The sequence below is a fragment of the Neovison vison genome, chromosome 8, assembly GCF_020171115.1.
Source record: "Neovison vison isolate M4711 chromosome 8, ASM_NN_V1, whole genome shotgun sequence".
Taxonomy (NCBI): Eukaryota; Metazoa; Chordata; class Mammalia; order Carnivora; family Mustelidae; genus Neogale; species Neogale vison.
Genome location: NC_058098.1, coordinates 21109059 through 21129461, shown reverse-complemented (window position 1 = coordinate 21129461; position 20403 = coordinate 21109059). Strand labels below are relative to the sequence as shown.

The 20403-nt window shown below is 56.2% G+C and overlaps 1 protein-coding gene across 1 annotated transcript in view; it reads left to right on the top strand.

Annotated features, from left to right (window-relative positions):
* Positions 1–209: 209 nt before the first annotated feature.
* The window catches only part of VSTM2L (V-set and transmembrane domain containing 2 like), a 32687-nt gene continuing 12493 nt past the window's right edge, over positions 210–20403 (top strand). The window contains exon 1 of the mRNA XM_044262320.1: positions 210–330. Coding sequence (XP_044118255.1) covers positions 210–330 — 121 coding nt within the window. The remainder of the gene's footprint in view (positions 331–20403) is intronic.

The window sequence follows — 20403 nt, the reverse complement described above, 5'->3', positions numbered from 1 at the left end:
GCCGGCTGGGCGTGCGCTCGCTACCCGCAGCCGGGGCTGGGCCGGAGCCGGGCGAGGGCTGGGGCCGGGGCCGGGCCGGGTTCGGCGGGCGAGGGGCAGCGGCCGGAGCTGGGCAGCCAGGCCGCATCGGGCAGGGAGCGACGGGCGCGGGGTCTGCGGTCTCCTGAGCCCCGATGTGAGGCGGCGGCGCCCCGGCCCGAGCGCGCACCATGGGGGCCCCGCTCGCCGTGGCGCTGGGCGCCCTCCACTACCTGGCACTTTTCCTGCAACTCGGAGGCGCCACGCGGCCCGCGGGCCACGCGCCCTGGGACAACCACGTCTCCGGCCATGGTGAGTTCGGTCGCCGCCTCCGCGGACTTCCCCACCCAACCCCACCCCGGACTGCGCCGCTCCAACTTGACCGTCCCCGGGGCTGGAGCCCGCGCCGGCCCTGGCGGGAGTCCAGTGGCGCCCCCTGCCGGGTCCATAGACCCGCCCTGGCGCCCCGACCACCCCTGCAGAGGACGGGGCTCCCCGTGTGCAACCCGATCCCGCCCTCGCGGAGAGCCTCCTACTCCCCAACACACTCGCGCCGATGCACCCACCTCCAGGACTACACAGATATTTGCAGCCAGGGGCACACTCACTGTTCTCACACTCACAACTCCTGCCCTCACACATCTCCAGACACCTTCCAGATCCCCTTCCTCACTCATAAACACTCACACTTATGCCCGCTGCACACACACACACAGGCACTACGGTTGGGGGCTCACCCCCTACCAGCTGGTGCCCAGGCGCACACACTCTGCACAACTCTTGCCTGCCCTTCTGCCTGCAGACACACTCACACACACACACACACTTGTGAACACACTTTGCTCGCCCACTCCTCTTTCCCCATCTGCCTTTCCCTTTTGTGGGCTTAACCCTGTAGCTGCCCTTATCCCCTCCCACGCCTCCCCTGCCCCTTATGCCACTGGGAACCACTGGGAAAGGTCCTAGGGGACAGCAAACCCTGCCTATTGAGAACCAGCAGTCTAGGGCTTCAAGTGTCCCTGCAGGGTGGGTGACGAAAGCTTGGTGGGAGCCCCTCAAAGACATTGGAATAGTTGGGATTGCTGCTTCCAGCCACGGACGTGAAAGGGGGAAAAGGATACCAGGGGCTTTTGTCTCTCTGGGGGTGAACAGAAAGACCCTGCCATCCTTCTACCGGGAACCCACCCATCCTCATCCTTGGCCCCGAGGACTGGAAAGGTGGGAAAATCAACTCAGCCACCATGGGAGCCAGGGAGCAAGCAAGCAATCCCACATTGGTAGCCTGAGTGTCAGAGGCTGCGTTCAGCCCCAAAGGAGCCCAAGTTGGCAGCAGAGTTGTAGCTTCTGAGGTGGTAGCTGTGGGGGCTTCCCCTACCCCTATGAGCCAGGCTCCAGAATGGGGACCAGAGCATAAATGAAAATGGAGACCTTTCTTCTATCAGTCCCTTTCCAGTCTGGTGGGAGAGGCTGCAGGACCAAGGTTGGGCACTGTAAGCCCAGAGCTGGGTGCAAGGGGAGGTTTGCACAAAGAGCAGAGAACTGTGTGATTTATTTTGATGGGAAAGTGGGGGGATGTAGGTAATTAGAGGAGGCTTTGATGGGGCCTGACGCACGAGTAGGATTGTTGCAGGGGGTGTGGGTGCTTCCAAATCCCTTCTCAGGGTCTCTACTTTTTGGGAAGCCTAACTCCCTGCACCCTTCTGCCTCACCACGTTTGGTGTAAGTGCTCTGTGTTTCATCTCTGAATCCTTCATATCCCTCATCGAATTTCTACTGACGTGGCTGGAGCACTGGTGAACAGGGGAAGGGTTATTTTGACCCTCAACTCACGGATGGAGAAACCAAGGCTCTGAGAGGTGAAGGGACTTGTCCAAGGTCACACAGTGAGTGAGTGGTTGAGCTGGGACTGGCCACAGGGTCTGTTGGGTAAAGGCAGATCATTTTCCAGGATATTCATCTCCCTGTCAGATTCCCTCCCATTTAAAGGAAACTGGGAATTCCTCCTTCCCTCCCCTCCTCGCTCTGCTCAGTTCCTTGGCACGGTTAAAACTTAGACTAGAAGGGTTTTCCAAGGAAGGGTTTTCCTGAGTTTGCAGTCCCAAGAGATACGAGGACTGGGGCTCTGAGTTTTATGGTCATCCTGTCCCTGGAGCAGCAGGCCCCAAGGATTTGGGTGCTATTCTATCATTCCTGAGGCCCCGAGGGGCCCCCTCATAGGAAATCAGGTTTTGCCCTTTGTGTGGTAGTTTCTGTCTGCCCTCTGGTGCCAGGTGTGCTTAGTAGGGGCACAGCTCTGCCCTGCCAGCTATATGTCGCCTCTAAACCCTAGCCAGGTCCCGCTAAGGCCCCGAAGACGGGCTGGACAGAGAAGTCGCAGCACCGACTGCAGGGGAACCTGACTTCTCTCACTGACCCCATGTGCAGTTCTGGGCAAGTGGGTCAGCCCTCTGGGGCTCCTTCTGTCCCTCCTGAAATGAGGAGACCAGGCTGCTCTGCAGGGGCCAGACTGCCTTCTCCCACCATTACCAGGTTCAAAGTCACCAAGTAGTGGATGCTAAGGAGCCCCCATGGCTGCCCCTCTGCTGGGCCAAGCGCCCGACCACAGGAAGGTTTTGGAGCCACTCACTTAATCACAAAAAGAAACTGTTATTAATGATAGTGAGACGCGGCGAATAAGTGGGTCATGTCTAATAAGCCATTTGTGTTCAGGAGGAGAATACCAATTTGATAAAAGCTGTGTGTGCTGAAAAAGCCCAGAAATTGCTGTTTAGCAGATTGGAGCCTGATCGTTTCATTATTTCTGGGCTCCGCGTGTCCTCAGCTGATTCAGGAGATGTGGCCGGGTTAGGGAGGTGTCTGTGTCTGGGGTGAGAATGGGAGGCTGGAAGTGGGGGCTCCTCCAGAGGAGCCCATGAACCCCAACCACTTGGTGGCGCCTCACCTCTCCAGCTCAATCTGAGCCCAGCCCAGCTGCCAGGCTGATGCCTTGTGCCCGCCCGGGACTTGTCACAGGGAGATCCCGTGGTCAGATGGGTCGGCAAGGACATCTGGCTCGCCTCCCGTCTCCCTGCTATCTCCACTCAGCCCACTTCTCAGAGCGCCTTTAAAGGCATGAGGAATGAATGGGGGGTGAGTGGTACGTGCTCCTTGGAGAGGCATAAGGGATTGGAGGCTGGGTTTGCACTGGTCCGTGTTCGTACCTACTAGGTACTCAATGAACGGCAGCTGTTTTGATTACTCTTTAGGAGAAAGGGTCAGCTCATTGCCTTCAGCCCAGCAGTGGTGGGGGGGCGGGGAGCAGGGCTAGCATGTATGAACTGCCTACTGTGTGCTCTGTGCTGCTAAATACCCTTGCCAGTGTTAACTCCCTAAGGCTGATGTTATTCACGCAAGGCTGGTGTTGGGCATATGAGAATACTGAGGTTCAGAGAGGGCCAGTGACTTGCCCAAGGTCACTGAGTCTGTACAGAGAGCCAGAGAGCTGTGCCTGCCTCCTCTAGGATGACCTCGAGGCAAGCTTGGCCGGTCACGTTACAGGACTTGTTCTTTCTATCGCAGCGCTTCCTTCCAGCTCCCCAGAGAACTGGTAAAGCTGTGGGGGGGGCCCCAAGAGGAACCGGCAGCTAGACGGGATCTTGCTGCGGCCACATGCAAGTTAGAAAAAGACAGCTGGACTGGACTCCTTCTCAGGTCCGTTTTCCAGATCTTGGCCAGGGCAGGGGACCGGAAGGCAGGATCTTTGCGAGGATCTTTGCAGACCTCCTGCCTTGGACTCACCAGGGGGTTTGTTAAAATGCAAACCCCAGGGAGCAAACTCCTACCCAGACCCAGTGGCCAGAATGATTGTTTATGAGACCCTGGAATCTGCATTTTATAAGCTCCCCCAGATGATTCCCACACAGCCTGGAGTTTGGGAGCCTTGGCCTTACACACTCAGCCAGGCCAGAGGACACATGTAGGGATGGGACGTCGTCTGGTGCCAGGGGATGCTGGGTTGGTTTGGTTTGCGAGATAGGGAGAGGGCCAAGCTGGAGCAGGCATGTGGACCCTGAGAGGATCCCCAGAAAGCCTTACACTGCAGCAAACATCCGTCCACACACACACACACACACACACACACCCCTCGGCCAGCACCTTCAATTATTAATACACCCCAGTGCAGACACAGATCCTGGCTTGGCCCGGCGCTTTGTCCATTGAGTGATTTGCTGTCCTGAGGTTCTCTCCGTTGCCAGGAGGGAGCGGCGGGGTGTGGAGGCAGGGGCGGGGGCCACAGGCCGTTTGGCCAACAGCCCGTGCACTGAACACCCACCCCGGCATTCTCTCATTCTTTACCCAGCCGTGGGTACCTCGCCATCAATAAGCCAGCCAGTTTGGTGGCTGGAAGATGGAGAAAATTGAGTGCTGTCTTCCGAAGGTTATGATGTTAAAAATGTGTTCGCGTTGTCTCGGGTGTTGGTGATTACTCTATCAATTACGCCCGTAAACACTCAGCCTTGGGCTGAGGGTTCCCGGCCTCCTGTGGGGAATTGGCCCTCACAAGCGGTTTTCCCCGAGTCCTTCACACCAATTGGTTTTGACACCTTGCCTATCAGCGGCTCCAGCGGCCTTTTCCCGGAGCAACGGGAGCCGTGGGCGGCCAGCGGGACAGGAATTCAGCTCATCTCCACGGTGACACGGTGACACGGTAACAGCAGGGGTGCTGGGGGGAAGTCTCCTGGTGACAAACAAGTGGGCAGGGTCGGGGTGAGGGAGAGTGGTCAGCCACCGGGACGGGAGATGGAGGTCCTAGGCAAGGGTTCATTTTACCCAAATTGGTGGGGAGGCCAGCGCTTGGCTTGTGGTGTCCCCTTATTCAACTCTGTGCAAATAAGGTGAGAGATCTAGGGAAGCAAATGCTGATCGAGTGTCATGCTGGAGCCTTAAATGGCATTTGACCCCCACAAGAACCCTCAGAGGAGGGGACTTCCCCTGGCCTGCGGCATTCATGCGGGAACTGAGTCTCTGTGAGGTTACAAGGCTTGCCCAAGGTCACTCACCTAGCAAGGGTTGGAGCCTGCATTCGATCCCAGGAACGTGACCCCAGAGCCCAGGCTCACAATGCTGCTGAGTCCTGGAGAGGGGAGGGGTGGAGTCTGAGATCCGAATGCTAAAACTTCTGGGTATTCCAAGTTATTATAGTTTTAAACATTCCCATGATTTTAATTTTGTAAGGAATCCATGTTTTTAGTGGAATGATCCCAAGATCACAGCCCCTCCCTCATCCTTAGGGACCAGTACAAGGACACCCTGGGGTGGGCAAGGCTGACTTCACTTTGCAGTGGGCAGACCTGGACCCGGCTCCTTGGAGCGCATATGATATGCTAAGACCCTAAGGGGATGGGGCCCTAGGGTCTGTCCTCTTCTCCCCAGCCCTGGTGAGGCAAGAAGTCTCTGAGACTCTGCCCCATCACACCCAGTGGAAACCCCTCTTTAAGAACCCCCAGGACCCTCGGCAGGATTTGGTCCTACCTGAGAGATGGTTTTAGGCAGAGCCCAGACAAAACCTCTTACATTTTAATAGTTATGCATTTATTTTAATGTGGATTGGAAAAATAAACCTAGCACATCAAAACTGTGGTTTCGCAGATATGATTGCTTAGGAGGATACTAACAGGGATATTCAAAAATAGAAGGTTGGTTTATAGGAAAACATTAAGGACAGAACAGTGAGGGTGGTACACAGGCAGGTCTGTGGGCAGGAATGGCTGGACGTGGGGCCTCTTGGCCCACGGGCTGCCCCTCCTGCCTCGTACTCTGTGCTGTCGTCGCGAGCTGCTGGCCTAACAGAGGCTGCTGTCAGCTATTGGAAGTGAGCATTCATTTATTCCTTCATTCATTCAACAAATAGTGTTTGAGCACCTGCCATGTACCAGGCTCTTTTAGCCACTGGGGACATATCAGCGAAGAAGACAGATAAGGTTCTTGCTCAGACAACTAAACCTATAAAAAATATATAAGTATAAATTGTGATAAGAGTGAAGAAGCAGAGATGACGCTCAGCCGGGAAAAGGCACTCCCAAGGCAGCGAGGGTGATTGGTAGTGAGCTCCCTGTCATACAAGAGGTGCAAGCCGGAGCCCACCATGTATTAGCTGGGGGCATTATGGGAGAATCCCTGTTTTATGTCCCCAAGGAGCAGAGACTGGTGAAGTGGGCAGAGAAGTCAGAACACTGTGGGTGCTCACAGCAATCTGTCACATAGTAATTTAGTGACGGGCCCTGAGGGGCAGAGCTCCCAACTCAGAGGATGCCTGGCCACCCCGCCTCCAACCAGGGAGGCCATGGCAGGGGTGAGGGCCTCTGCTGTCTTCTGTGTGAAGAAGTGCGGGCAGTGGCTCCTTTGTGACTCACTTCAGCTCCAGGTTAAAGTGCCCAAGTTTGGGTGAGAGAAGTAGACCTTGAGCCTTGATCCTCTCTCCCTCCGCCTCTGCCTTACTGGGTAGGCTTGGCGGGTCTCTGCCCTCCTCTGGGCCTGCCTCAGTGACCCCTGAAAATGGTGAGTTCACCCAGGCTCTAAGCCTCCAGAATCCTTCCATCTGTGACCCTTTCCTTTGTCCTCTTAGTGACAGGTGCAGAGGGAGCGGAGAGGGATTCTGTCCTGCATGTGGTGCTTCAGGGGTCTGAGAACCAAGATGCCAGACAGCATCCCCGGAGCATTTTCTCTCTCTCCCTGGCATCTTCCTCACCTCCTCCGTTCAGCCTCATGCAGGTCCACGTGGAGGATGTTCCCATTTTAGAGACCAGGACATGGAGGCTCGGGGGGTGCTCTGGGATCGGCCTGAGGCCACACGGCTGTTGAATGACAGAGCCGGGCTCGAGCCCAGCTTGTGGGGCTGCAGGGCTGGAGTTCTTTCCCGCTCGTCTGTCCTGCTCCTGGCTACCGACCCTGGTGGGCGTGGGGACGGTTGCTTTGTTCTGGAGTGGCACTCTGGCTTTACTGGATTCTCTCGGGGTCCAGGATGCCAAAATGCTGGGAAGGCCTGGGTCTGGCTGCACGAGCGTGATCTGAGAGCCTAGGCTCCTGGATCCAAGCCCAGCCGTGTCGGAGGGGGTGCTGGGACCTTGTGAGTACGCGTGGGGCCCTGGGCGCTCCTGCTGGGGTATTCTGCCAGGGGCTGGTGGTTTTGCCTGACCGTGTGTCTGGAGTGTATGTGTTCGGCTATTTGGTCATGTGCGGTGGAGGAACTGTGGGCGGGAAGGAACCTGGGTGGCCGTGTAGCGTCCCAGCCGAGGGGGCCAGACGGGGCCCTCTGCGCTGTGCGGTATGCGGACCTGCCTCCCCAGCCCCTGCAAGCGGGTGCCCTTGGGACATGAGGCATGGAGGCTCTGGGAGCATCTGGAAGGTTAGAGCTGGAGCTGGAGGGGGGGGTTCACTCAGAGCTATCAATTAGGGGGCTGGCAGTGCCCATCTGTGGCAAGTGTTTTGCCTGCCCCTCTCTCCGGCTCGCTCTCTCCCAGGGTCGGACGCGCGCTCTCGCTCTCCCTCTCTCTCTTTCAAACTCTCCATCTTTCTTTGTCCCTCTCCCTGTGTCTGCTGCATCCACCTCCCTCCCTCTTCTTGTCGCCCCACCTCCCCCTCTCTGTCTTCACACGCACACACGCACGCACACACACACTCCTCTCTCCAGGTGACACCTCGGGATTACACATGCGTCTGTTCTGTGTGTCATCGTGACTCCCACGCAGAGCAGGCACTCGACAGATGCCAGGTGAATGAATGAAGTGGAGGTATGAATGACCAAGGGGGAGGGGCTCCAGGGGGCCCTGGAGCTTGCCTAGACTCGTGGTTCCTAATTTTCTTGGAGGTAGCCGTCTTCTGGAGCATCTGATGAAAACTGGACCATTGCCTCAGAAAAATGCCACATGGGTTCGGGTTCGTTCCAGCAGGTTCGGGGAGGCCCCCAGGGCTCACCTGTGGCTCCAGGGGAAACGATCTTCATTTCACCTTCGAGGAAACTGAGGCCCAGGGAGGAGCCAGGCCGGGGCCCAGGGATGTAGGGTCAGTGCGCAGCAGAGCCAGGAGCGGGTGTGGAGTCCCCCCCCTCCCACAACTCCACACTGCAGCCCTAACATAACAAGCTTTCCTGTCCTTCCCCAGCGAGCTCTGGGTGAGTGTCTTTAGCGGGTGGGCATGGGGGAGAGGTCAGGGAGGACAGCAAACCAGAGATGGGAGCCCTGGAAGTGGCTCAGGCAGTGAACTCTCCCGCGGGGGTCTCTCTCACCAGAGTGGTGGCTGTGTCCCAGTGCAGTCAGGAGGACTTCCTGGGGGAAGTGGGCTCCTGGTCTCTAGGGCCTTGCTGGGGCTGAGCGGGGACTCCAGAGGCTACAGGAGCTTCCCCGACTGCCTGGGTCTGGCAGGGGCTTCATCCAGAGAGCGTGCATGCGTATCGGGCGAAGCAAAGTCAAAGCTTGGTGCGGCCCCCACAACCCAGGGGGTTCTGAAGGGGAAGGCGCGGGGTGTGGCTGGCATGCAGGTGGGACTGAAGTGGGGGTCAAACAGGACTTGGAGGCTGCGGGGGTGCTCTTGGAGGAGGAGGGGGAGAGGCTGCTTCCTGGACTAGGTCCGAGTTTGCAGGCTCGCAGGATGCTGGGGCTGGCCGCAGAGGGGTTGAAGGAAACGTGGGTTGGGCAGGAGATAGGAGCTGAGCACACATGCGTGTGTGTGTGTGTGTGTACCTACCCTGCTTCCTTTCTAATGCTCACCACCCCTAGGATCCCTCCTCAGGACTTTAGCCCAGCAATTTCATCTGACTGGCAGGCTCTCCCCCACCTCTTCCACCCTCTGGCTCTCTCCATGCCCTGCTGACCTCCTCATGGGGCCCCACCACCTGTCAGAGCCCGACTGTGGTGACCCCAGCAGGCACCCTGCGGCCCCCATCAACACGCCCAACTTGCAAAGGAGGAGACAGGCTTCAGAGGTACGGTCGTTTGAGGGCCCACACCTCGGTCAAAGCCAGGGGGGCAGAACCCAAACTTCTCTTCCCTTAACCTGGCGTGCTAAGGTGGTAGGGGATGGTGCCTGGCTGGGCTTCAGGGTCAAACACTCTTGGGTTCAGATCCTGGCCCCCACTCAGACTCTCTGAGCCTCACTAGCCAACTGGGGGTTGGGGATCTTGACCGAGGCCCCCTTTCTCACAGCCCTTGGGCTTGATTTCTAGCCCAGGGCAGGGAAGGTGCGGAACAGACTGCAGGGTGTCTGTTTTGCTTTGTGAGGTTCTAAAAAAATGATTTCCGGCCTCAGAGGCAGCAGCAATTAGGGCTGGCTCACTGGGGAGCTGTTTGCCGCCTGTCATTGGCCCCAGGAAAGGGTCCCTAATGGAGGCCCGGTGGCCAGAGTGCATGGTAGTGGAAATTGCGTTCAAAACAACCCTACACTAATGGTCTCCTGGCAGGCAGAGGAGAGGGAGGGGGAAGGCAGGCTGGCTGACAGCTGATGGAAGACCTCTGGGCAGGGGCCCTGAGATTCACCAGCTGGTCTCCTTGTGTCCCCAGAGGCCCCAGCAGTGGTCCCTAACCCAGTTAGGCACGGGGAGTCCTGAGCCCCATCCTGGCCCTTCTGCTTTCCATTAAATCTCCTCCCGGGCAGAGGGGACAGTAAGTACAAAGGCCCTGGGGTGGGTCAGAACCCCTTCAGCTAGAGATTCTCTGGTTCCTGAATAGCCCTTGTGTTTCAAGAGGCCAGGCCAGTTTAGTCTTCTAGGTGAGGAAAGGGTAGGTGGGAGCCTTGGAGAAAGAGGAGCTGGAAAAGTCCAGCCTGTGAGAGTCTAATAGTGCTTCACGGAGCCCACTAGGTGCTGGATGTTTACAGGCATGGGTGATCTTCTTGAGTCCCCACAATACCCATTTTCCAGGTGAGGACACTGATGCTTAGTGATTTGCCAACCACAAGGAGGTACAGTTCAGGTTCACTTTGGGGTCAGCCTGACTCCAGACTTCATACGTTAATGGCTGGGCTGCTGGATTTCCCACACACAGCCAGGCAGGTGTGGAAGGCTAGGGCAGGGCAGGCCCTGGGTCCCAAGTGGGGCTGCGTTGGCCCCACACTAGGTCCCGGGGAGATGATACGGCTGCCAGAGTCTGCTTCAGTTTCTCCCTTCCTGTTGGTCTCTGCGCTTGGCTTTCTTGTGCCCTCTCCCCTTCTGCTCTGGTCTTCATGGCCCTGGAGCTTGTTGGCCCCTGCTTTGGTGCCCCCCACCCCTCTCCCCTGCCTTCTGCTTTTCAGTGAACCTGGGGATGCTCCCTTCTGGGCTCCAAGGCAGCTGCTCCGCTGTGGCTGTTGCAACCTCCCTCTGCTTCCCGCACTCACCCCCTCTCTGCCTCTGGCAGGCAGTAAGGACGGTGCGTGCCTGGGCTTTGGGGTCAGACTCTAGGGCTCAGATCCTGAGTTCCCTCGAGCTCTCCGAGCCTGACTAGCCGTCTGTGCAGTGGCCTCACCCCGCCGGCTTCGCAGGCTGTACAGGTGAGGAGAAAAAGACCTGCCGTGGGCACGACCATGAGGATGCCTGTTTGCCTTCTCCCGTCCCCAGCTCCCCCATTCTGGTCCCGGCCCTGTCCCTGCCTTCCTGTGCGTTCCCACCCTTGCCTCCCTCCCTCCCAACCCTTTCCCTCCCTGTGGCCCAGATGTGTGGGAAGAGGAGGCGGGAATTCCACTGGGGAAACCTGCTCCGCTCCCACATCCTGCAAGTGCCAGAATATTTTCACTCTCCTTAAATCTCCCTAGATTTGTAATTCCACTGCTGTCTCCCTCAATATGTGCCCGTGGCCTTGGGAGGCACCGTGCCCCCAGCTGCAGGCAACGGCACTGCCCGCCCAGCAGTGTCAGGAAGGCTGGGCGAGGGACCGGGCCTGTCCCCCCCCACTCTCTCTGTGCCTCAGTTTCTTTGTCCCCAAGAACAGGAGAGTCAGAGAGGCTACTTCCCGTGTTGTGTGGGGAACCCGTGTGAGATTTTATCTGATGAGAAAGGAGCGTCTCTATAAAAAGGAACGCAATCTGATATATGGGACAGTGTGGGCGAATCTCGAAAACATGATGCTAAGTGAAAAAAGCCGGTCCCCAAAGACCACGTATTATATTCTTCCGTTTGTGGGAACTTTCCAGAACAGCAGATCCAGTCAGAGACTTGACATTGATTGGTGGTTGCCAGGGGATGGCAGAAGGGAGCATACCTGCTTCAGGGGCACAGGGTTTCCCTTTGGGGGGATGAGAATGTGGGGGGCTAGAGGGAGGTGGGTGACACAGCACTGTGAATGCCCTCAGGGCCACCAGCTCGGTCACGTGAGAACAGTTGATTTTGTGGTGTGAATTTTACCTCAGTGACAAACTAAGTAGAAAGGACCCATCTCTATAGCAGTCCTCTGTGCCAGATCGGCCACTTTATAATTGTCAGCGTACCTAATCCTTACAGCGGCCTCGAGAGGTTGCTGTTACCATCATCCCCATTTTACAGATGAGTAAACCGAGGCACAGCGCCGCCAGGCACTTAGCACACAGCATGTGTTCAAAATGTTAGCTCTTTGGATTTCTTAAAGATTTTATTTATTTATTTGAGAGACCACGAGAGCGAGGAGGGTCAGAGGGAGAAGCAGACTCCCCACCGAGCAGGGAGCCCCATGCAGGGCTTGATCCTGGGGCTCCAAGATCCTGACCTGCTGAAGGCCGACGTGCAACTAACTGAGCCACCCAGATGCCCAGCTTTTTGACTTTTATTGGGTGAGGCTGCCCTCCTTCCCAGTTAGTGGGGCGGGGCAAGGACCCCCCCCAACCTGGCACGTGTCCTTCTGCATGTGTGTGTGTACACATGCGTGTGTGTGTGCGCGCGCATGTAACTCAGCAGTGAGCAGCCGCCACCAGAGAACGGCAGGGAAGGAGGCTCTCCTGGTTCCCGCACATGCAAACACTCTTCACCTGCATTCATTTCATCCTGCATTCATTTCATCCTCACAATGAGCCACGTGGAAACGGACGCTCAGAGAAGGCAGGCAACTTACACGAAGCCACACAGCAAGTCAGGGCAGAACCTCAGCTTGCATGCCCACTCGTAAGTCCTAGGCTTCACTGCCCAGCCCCCCATCCCTCTGCCTCCTCCTGGTTCCCCTCCCCCACCTGCCCCCTTAGGGACACATCAGTACTCCTGCGGTGGAGACAAAGGAGGCCTCTGACTGGACCAGGCAGAGGGCCATGGACTGGGGGGGGTCAGCCCATGAGGCAGAGCGAACAGTGCCCCACCAGGGGCAACGTTTCTTTGATGTTCTCCTGTGTCATTCAAAATTCATGAATTCCGTATTCTATTCCATAATATATTTATGTTTGTTTTAATACAAAAATAATGTTCTTTCCCCATTTGGGGCCGTGGGGGGGATCCATGCCTCAGGAGGTCGCTTCCCTGGTTTAAGCAGCGGAGACCATGAGGGCATCCGCCCTTCCTTTCTTTGTTCCCTCCTTCTGCAAGCAGGCCTCCTTCGGGCCTCGTTGAGCCTGAAAGGGCGTCAGTCCTCCCCAAGTGCAAGACGCGGTGAATCAGACAGAAAGCTGCCCGGTCGGGCAGGACTGGTGGGATCGGTAGGGTTGTGACAGGTGAGTGGCAGGGAGGGTCCAGTTCCTGGGCCTCTCGGTAAGCCAGGGCTGGGAGGTGGGGACAGGGGATGAAGGTGACAGAGAGTCAATAGCCAGGAAGTCAAAAGCCAAAGCCAGGCCACCTCTAAGCATCCCCGCCCCTCAGCAACCCTGCATCCCAAGTCTTTCTGACCGAGAAGCATCTCTACCTGGTCCTCCCCTGAATTTAATGCACAACTCTCGCCAACCTCCCCTGTTCCTGCAAGAAAATGGACACTGAGACCCATAGCCTTCAGCAAGCCACCTTCCCTCGCTGGAATTTACAGACACTGTATGGTTCTCATGGTGTTTATTTTTGCAGTTACCCTCTATTTATGGCAAGTGATGCTGATTTTCCGTTTATGGCAGCAATAAAAGTCTCCTTTTAAGCTGAATTTATTTAAGTAAAAAGGGAAAGGTGCTTTGAAAATAAATATTAAGTAAATAATAGTGCAGGTGCTTCAGGGATCCTGCAGAAATGGTGGGGGGGGTCCCCAAAAGGTTGGACTTGTGAGACTCTCTCCCTCGGGCATGCCCTTTCCTGTTCAGAGCTCCTTATAACCGTGCCAACCCCAACCAGCCTTCGAGTCCAAATGTGGCCCACCTTCCAGAAGTTATCCCTGAGTCCAGGCAGATGTGGGCATGCCTTCATCTTCCCTAATACTTGCACCTCCATTCTGAGCTTCTGCATATCTCTGGGGAGGAGAAGGGGGGACCACAATTCATGGCTCTGTGAATGGTGCACACCCTGAACAACTGTACATGGCGATACAGGTTCAGCCCTAGTCATTGTCCATACAGTGGTCACAGGTCTGTGTATCTGCCCTTCCTGTGAACTCTGGGCCCCGTGAGGGCCAGACCCTGGCCAGTGCATCCTGGGAAGCCCAGCACAGGGACGGGTCCATGAAGGCTGATCTCCTTCATTGCTTTTGCAGGGAGGACTTGAGGTCCTTCTGCACGCCCAGGCTGCCATCTTCCCACCAAGGCACACTGCAATTCCCCAAGCTTTTGTACAAACAGCCTTCTTGCACTTCTTCTTCTTCTTCTTTTTTTTTTTTTTTAAAGATTTTATTTATTTATTTGACAGATCACAAGCAGGCAGAGAGGCAGGCAGAGAGAGAGAGGAGGAAGCAGGCTCCCCACTGAGCAGAGAGCCCGATGCGGGGCTCAATCCCAGGACCCTGAGATCATGACCTGAGCCGAAGGCAGAGGCTTTAACCCACTGAGCCACCCAGGCGCCCCCCTTATTGTACTTCTTGAGAAGAGGAAAACTTGTCCACTCCAAGATCAAACAACCTTCATCGACTCACACCTCGATCCTTCTCCCTCCAGGCAGCTGGCCAGAATGCTCCCCAGGGCCCTGCCCCTCCCAGAGCAGACGCTGTACCCATCCCCAGGGAGGAGAGGGCTCCTTCTACAAGCCTGGCTTCTCAGTCCGTAGGGGCTTTGTCATTCAGTTTATCTGGTTTTTCCTCTTAGGGACATTTTACATCTCCTGATTTCAGGAGCAAGGTGAGGTTCACAGGTGAGCTGGGGCTTCCTCAAACACTCCCTCTGCAGCCTTTCCCTGTCCTGCCTCCCAGCCGAGAGTTAAGGTGGCCATGGGCCTTTTGCAGCTCTGGCCCCCAGCTGAGCTGGACACAGAGCAGGCTTTCTGGAAATAACCCCCAAGGAGTCACACTGCATAAAGCTGAAGGAGAAGAGGGCCAAGGGAGGACTGGGCTTCTGCCTGGGAGATCCCTTCAGCCAGCCTTGGGGCTGACATCTGGCTTTGTCCCTTCATACTGTGTGGCCTCAGACCCTGACACGCCCTCTCTGAACCAGGCTACCTCCCTCTGAGATTGGGCAGGTGATAAAGAACACCACCTCCTCAAGTCCTTGGGTCCTGTGCACGGTGCCTGGAGGGGCTTGCTTCCTGTGGTCCCCGGGGCGGGACCCCAGGTTCTCTGAGCGATGTTGCTCAAGTCATTGGAAAAAGCTCAGGTGGCTGGAAGGGGGAGGGGGGCGCTTCGAGAGCCCTCTTGTGGACTTACTTCCTGCTTAGAATGGGGTGGGGGTAGGGGGTTCTTTGCATTTGGGGTTCCCAAGACCTCAGTCTGAATCCCAGATCCTCAAAGACCCGGGTCCCAGTCCCAGCTCTAGTCCCTGACCTACCGTGACCTTCTGTGAGCCTCAGTTTCCCCACCTGTAGTAAAGAGTCAAAGACCCCTGACCTGCAGGATCACTCTGAGGTTTATGTGGGATCAGACACTTCAGCTGTCTGGTGCCTTGCAGGTCCCCGATGAGAAAGGTGAGCCCAGAGGGTGGCTGGTGCCGGCCCTGGGCCTCAAGGGTTCAGAGAGCTCCCCCTGAGGCCGCCACAGCACTTCCTGGCCCTGCTGACCTTTGTTTCTGCCCCATTTCATTTCTGGGCACATTTCATATGACAACTTTAGGGACCCTCTCGGGGCACTCAGGCTGGGCTTGGATGGCCAGTGGTCAGGGGGGCCAGAAGAAGGGAGGGTGGGGAGGGGACCAGCCGCTGGGGCCCCATTCAGGGCCTTTCAGGATGCCTGTGTCCATATTGTTCATTTGTCTGTGCCTATCCCTGCTCTTTTGGGCACAGTTCCCCCCCGAAATTCTCTTCTGGCACATAGTAGGTGCCCAGTAAATGAACGATGTCTGTCTCCCTCGGTTTGTTTCTTATAGTTTCAAGAACTGAACTCCTCTGGGTTTTTGTGTGAACTTCCTCCCTTTGTGCATTCATTCACTCCTTCAGCACATGCCGGACAGCTGGGCAGTGCTGGAGCTGGGGGAGCTCCCAGGCAAGGGGAGACACAGACACCTTAGTGTCCGTCACAGGACACGCTCCAGGGGGGCCATCCGGGGCCCCAACAATGGCTTCCACACCTGCCTGGGCAGGAAAGTCACCTCCAGGCCCAGGGCCCCCTGTGAGCCGGGACTCTGGGAACTGCGCCCAGCGGGCAGGGCGGGTCGGTCGGTTATGGACTCTTAGAAGTGTCGGGAGAGACAGGAGGGGCCACACAGCTGGGGTCCAGCAGAACCAGAGCCACAGACTTTGGATGCCCAGCCCAAGAGCCTGACTCTAGCTCTGAGAGCTGGCAGTTTCCCATGGGGCATCCTGAGTATGAGGGTTTCCTGGTGCTCCCAGGTGGCCCAGAGCCGAGAGGAGAGAAAGGGATCCTTTCTCTGCCTTCTGCCAGAGCCACTGTGTATATCTGGTGTCATAGCAGGCAGTGTCCCGCAAACACCGACTGCATGCCTCGTGGGCCTGGTGTCCTAGCTGCTGGGATGCAGCGGTCAACAAAGCCGACTCCCATCTCCCACCTTTGGGGGGGCTTACACTCAGGGTGGGAGAGGGACATCGGGTGAGGGAAGTCAGAGAGAACTAAGTGGTAAGGGAAAAGTGTGAAGTAGAGAAGAGGCAGACAGACGGGGTAGGGAAGACTCAGGCAGTGACGCTGGAGCTAAGACTTGAGGGCGGTGTTACCCTCCCCTGCCGCGCCCCCTCGCCACCGTGCACTGGGGAGCACTCCCGGCACAAAGTCCACGGAGAGGCTTGTGGTGTGAAAGCCACTGCTGCGGGCCAGGGAAGCCCAAGAGGCTTTTTAAAAAAATTGTGGTAAAACAACATCAAATTTACCATTTTCACCGTTTTTAGGCATACAGTTCCATGGCGTCAAATACGTTCAGGTTGCTGTGCACCCGTCCCCAGCTGAGGCTGTGCTCCCATCCATTCAATGCTCCCCCGTCATCCTCCTCCTCTCCCCCTGCCCCAGGCAGCCACCCTTCCACCTCTGTCTCTGAGTTTGGCTGCCTCCGGGCCTCGCGGTATCAGACGGTATTTGTCCTTTTGCTCCTGGCTTGTTTCATTCAGCGTCATATCCTCCAGGTTCGTCTGCGTTGGAATGTCCCTCCTTTTAAGGCTGGATAATATTCCGTTGTGCGGAGAAACTACATTTTGTGTATCTGTTCATCACTGGAACGGGCCACAACCCAGTAGGACTTGGCAAGAGATGGGCTGAGCAGGGACCAAGGGGAGTCTGCTTTCATTCTGGGAGAGACTGATAGGTGGCCTAGGGTCCAGTCCCTGCAGGCTTCATGGAGGAGGCAGCCTCAAACCAGAGATTTGAAGATGAGAAGGGCAAAGAAGGCTGTATGAAGGGAGAGAGGAGATATGGGGCTGGATCAGAGGGTCAGGGTTCGTGGGCTCTGGCCTCAGAGGTGGAGGGAGCGGGGGGCTGGGGGCTGGGCTGAGGCTGCCTCTGGTAGACAAGTCCCCTGTGGCCTGCCTGTGTGTCACCGGCTGCCAGGGGGCAGGGGGCTGTCGGGAGCCAATGAGGAAGGAGCAGAGGTACAGGACTGGTGGACAAGAGGTTTCACATGGCCCAGGCATGAGGGAGGTAGAGACACTGTACCCCTGCTTGATCTGATGAAGCTAAGAGGAAGCATCTTTACAATCTTTCTGGCGATGACAGAACTTGGAGCTAGAATGTGAACGAAGAGAATGATGCTTGTCAAGCACGGACTCTGTGCCAGGAATGAGACACGGGTTGTCTGGTGTCATCCTCCCCTCTCCTTCTCTCCTTTTTTCATATGAAGAACTGGGGTTCAGAGAGGCAAAGGGGCTTGTCCAGGTCACACAGCTGGAAAGTAGAAGAAATAGGATTCGAACCCAGGCCTGAAGACAGAGCCCTCGATGTGGTATCGAATCAGGGCCTGGAAGGTTAGGAAGGAGGTCAGGCCCTGGTCCTGAGCAGACAAGATCTTTCCAGGTCCTCCTTTGCCTTTACCAGAAGCCAAACCCACTGACTCGGGCCAGAGCCCCGGAGCTGTTTCCTGCAGACCATGCCCCGATTACCGGGCTTGGGGTTAATGACTACATTGCTCCCCCAATTAAAAGCAGAAAGGAAGAAGAAGTTGCATTCAATCAAGCCCCTTTCTCCTCCTGCAGAATCCTAATTTGTGGACATCGGTTTTAATTGTCTTCCCAGCAAGCCCAGCCCTGCTCAGGCCCTGGGGCAGGAGAACGCAATTGCTTCCTTCTCAAAAATCTATAATTATACCAGCCTCCCCTGAGATGGCTATGAGGAGTTACCTGACCGGGGGGGGGGGGGCTCAGGACAGGGGGACGTCAAAGAGAAGAGATGGATTTTATGTCCCAAGCTCAGCAGGGATGCTAACTGGAGATGGGCGGGGTATGGGGGGGGGTTGGTCTGGGTGGCTGAAGGGAAGGACATGGGGCAGGGGATAGGAAAAGGGGCCGCTGGAGCAAGGTCTAGAACTTATGGGCTCCTCTCTCAAGTGCTCTGGAACTGGGTTCAAATGCAACTGCTTTCTCTGTGGCCTTGGGAAAATCCTTAACCTCTCTGGGCCTCAGCTTCCCCACCTGAACAATGGGGATAATAACGATCCCCTTGCCCCCACAGCATCATGGTGGGGACAAATGTCCGTGCAGAGCTTCGCACAGTGCCTGACACAAGTACTCTGTATTTCTTCGACGTTATTACTGTGCCATCATCATCCTCAAACTTAATGCGGACCGCCTTCCAGTTTCTGGTGTTGATGGGGTATCCTTTCTCACAGACCTGGGACAGGGAGTAAGAACCTCTTGCTGGTTAGAGCTGCCTGCTTCTAGTAGAGGTGTGAGGAACTGAGCTCCCCATCTCTGGAGGTATGCAAGTGGGATGTAGAGGTGTGGAGCCTGGTGGCTGACCTTTTTCTGATAATTCAGACTAAATCCTGATGGGGGCTGACGGAGCCCCGGGGCTTGGTCCCAACTGCTAGTCAGACCCAGGTTCAAAACCCAGCTCTGTGTCAACTCAGACAAGTCCTGCTTCCTTTTTGAGCCTCATTTTCCTCATCTGTCGGATGGGGATGAGGGGATTAGAGAGTCTTAGAGACAGTGCCTGCATAGTGCTAGGCGTGTAGTAGATGCTTCATAAATGGTACAGGTTCTTTTTAAAAACAATGAGAAAGCTTCCTGGAGTTCCCTCCCCCTTGCCTTGGCTCATACCCCTCCTTTGCTCCTTGCCTCTGCCTATCAGGATTCAACCAACTCAGGACCCGGCTGACATGCTCCTCCTCCCCCAAGTAGCAGTGACCCCTCCCCTTCCCAGTGCCCAGGACACTGCTCTTAGTACATCACTTTCTCCCTCAGCTTGTCTGAGCTGGTGGGGTTCTCGGACCATCAGCACCAACCCCCATTGAACAGAGGAGCAAACCGAGTCTCAGAGAAGGGGAGAGATGCTCCCTAGACCACACGGCCCGTCCGTTGGCAGAAAGAGGCTCAGTCCTCCATCCCTGGTTCCAGTCCTGTGCCCCGGATGCTCATTGGCATATGCCGCTTCTCCATCAGGGGCTCCTTAGGACAGGCCCAGGGACAGGGAGACTCGGGTTATGCCCTCAAATGCCTGGAACCTCATTCCCCACTTGTCTTGCAGACACATCGCCCCTATTATCACTGATTTTGGAGACAGCAGGATCCTGGGGGCCCTCTCCCATCCCAACTAAGCAGTTCCTGGCAGGATCTGAGGGGACCAGAGAGACCCTGGGACAAGAGTCTACTTTGGTGGGGGGAGGGAGCTGGTTTCTGCACACACAGATGACTCACCTGGCTCCGTGAGTCCTTGCAGCCAGATTTCTATCCCGCCTCCTCCTCAAACCCCTTCCCCACTCTTGGCCCCAGACCATCTCCCCACCTGGGGCTGGGGTGGGTGGGCAGGGAGCACAGCACCTCCTTTGAGAAGTCTTCCCTGATTGCCTTAAAGGTGAAATGCCTCTTCTATGCTTTTTCCAAGTCTTTGCGCACCCCAGCCTGCCCCACAGGACCCTATAAGGCTGACCGTCTTAGACTGTTACTTTTTAAGAAAGACCTCTGCAACCAGACAGAGTTTAAATACCCTGGAAAGAACATGGCCGTGGGTGTCAGACAGGCCTGGGCTCAAATCCCAACTCTGCTGTGTGGCCTTGGAAGGGTCATTGCCCTGCACTGGGCCTTGGCTGCCTCTCTTGAGCAATGGGGAGGAAGGATTCACCTGCCAACGCGCGCCCCGCCCCTGTGACAGCTGAGCACTGGGAATGTGGCTTGTTGAAATTGAGATGTACTATAATCGTGTCCAATTCATGCTGGATTTCTAAGACTTAGAGCAAAAGCGAATGTAAAATATCTCATTAATCATTTCTATTACATGTCGAAATAATTTTTTTGATATCTTGGGTTAAATAAAATACATGATTAAAATTAATTTCATCTGTTTAAAAAAATTTCTTTTTAACTTTTTAAATATGGCTACTAGAAAATGGCAATTTCTGCATGTGTCTGCAACCCTGGCTTGCGTTCTGGTCTGTTGGACAGCGACCTCTAGAGGGCCATTACTGGGACAAGGGAGAGGACAGGTGCCCCTGGGGTGAAGGGGTCATCCCCCAAGTGTGTTTGAGAGTTAAAGGGCCTGGTGAAGGACTCAGGGCCTGGCACCTGACTTTGCTGTCCCCTGGCTGCTGTGTGATGCCAGGCCAGACCCCACGCCCTCTGAGCCTTTTCTTGATACATCAGTAAAAAGAACCAGTGCACCAAGATTGTATTTTCAGTTTGGGGGTGCCCGCGGGTGGGGGAAGCTAAGCTAGGGTAGATGAAGGCCTGGCCCTTCTCCAGGTCCCCCGTTGGAGTTCCCACCCAGGGAAAGCCCATTTCTGCCCTTCCTGCCACCCAGGAGACCCTCCACATACCTGTTGGCCAGACATGCTTCCTCC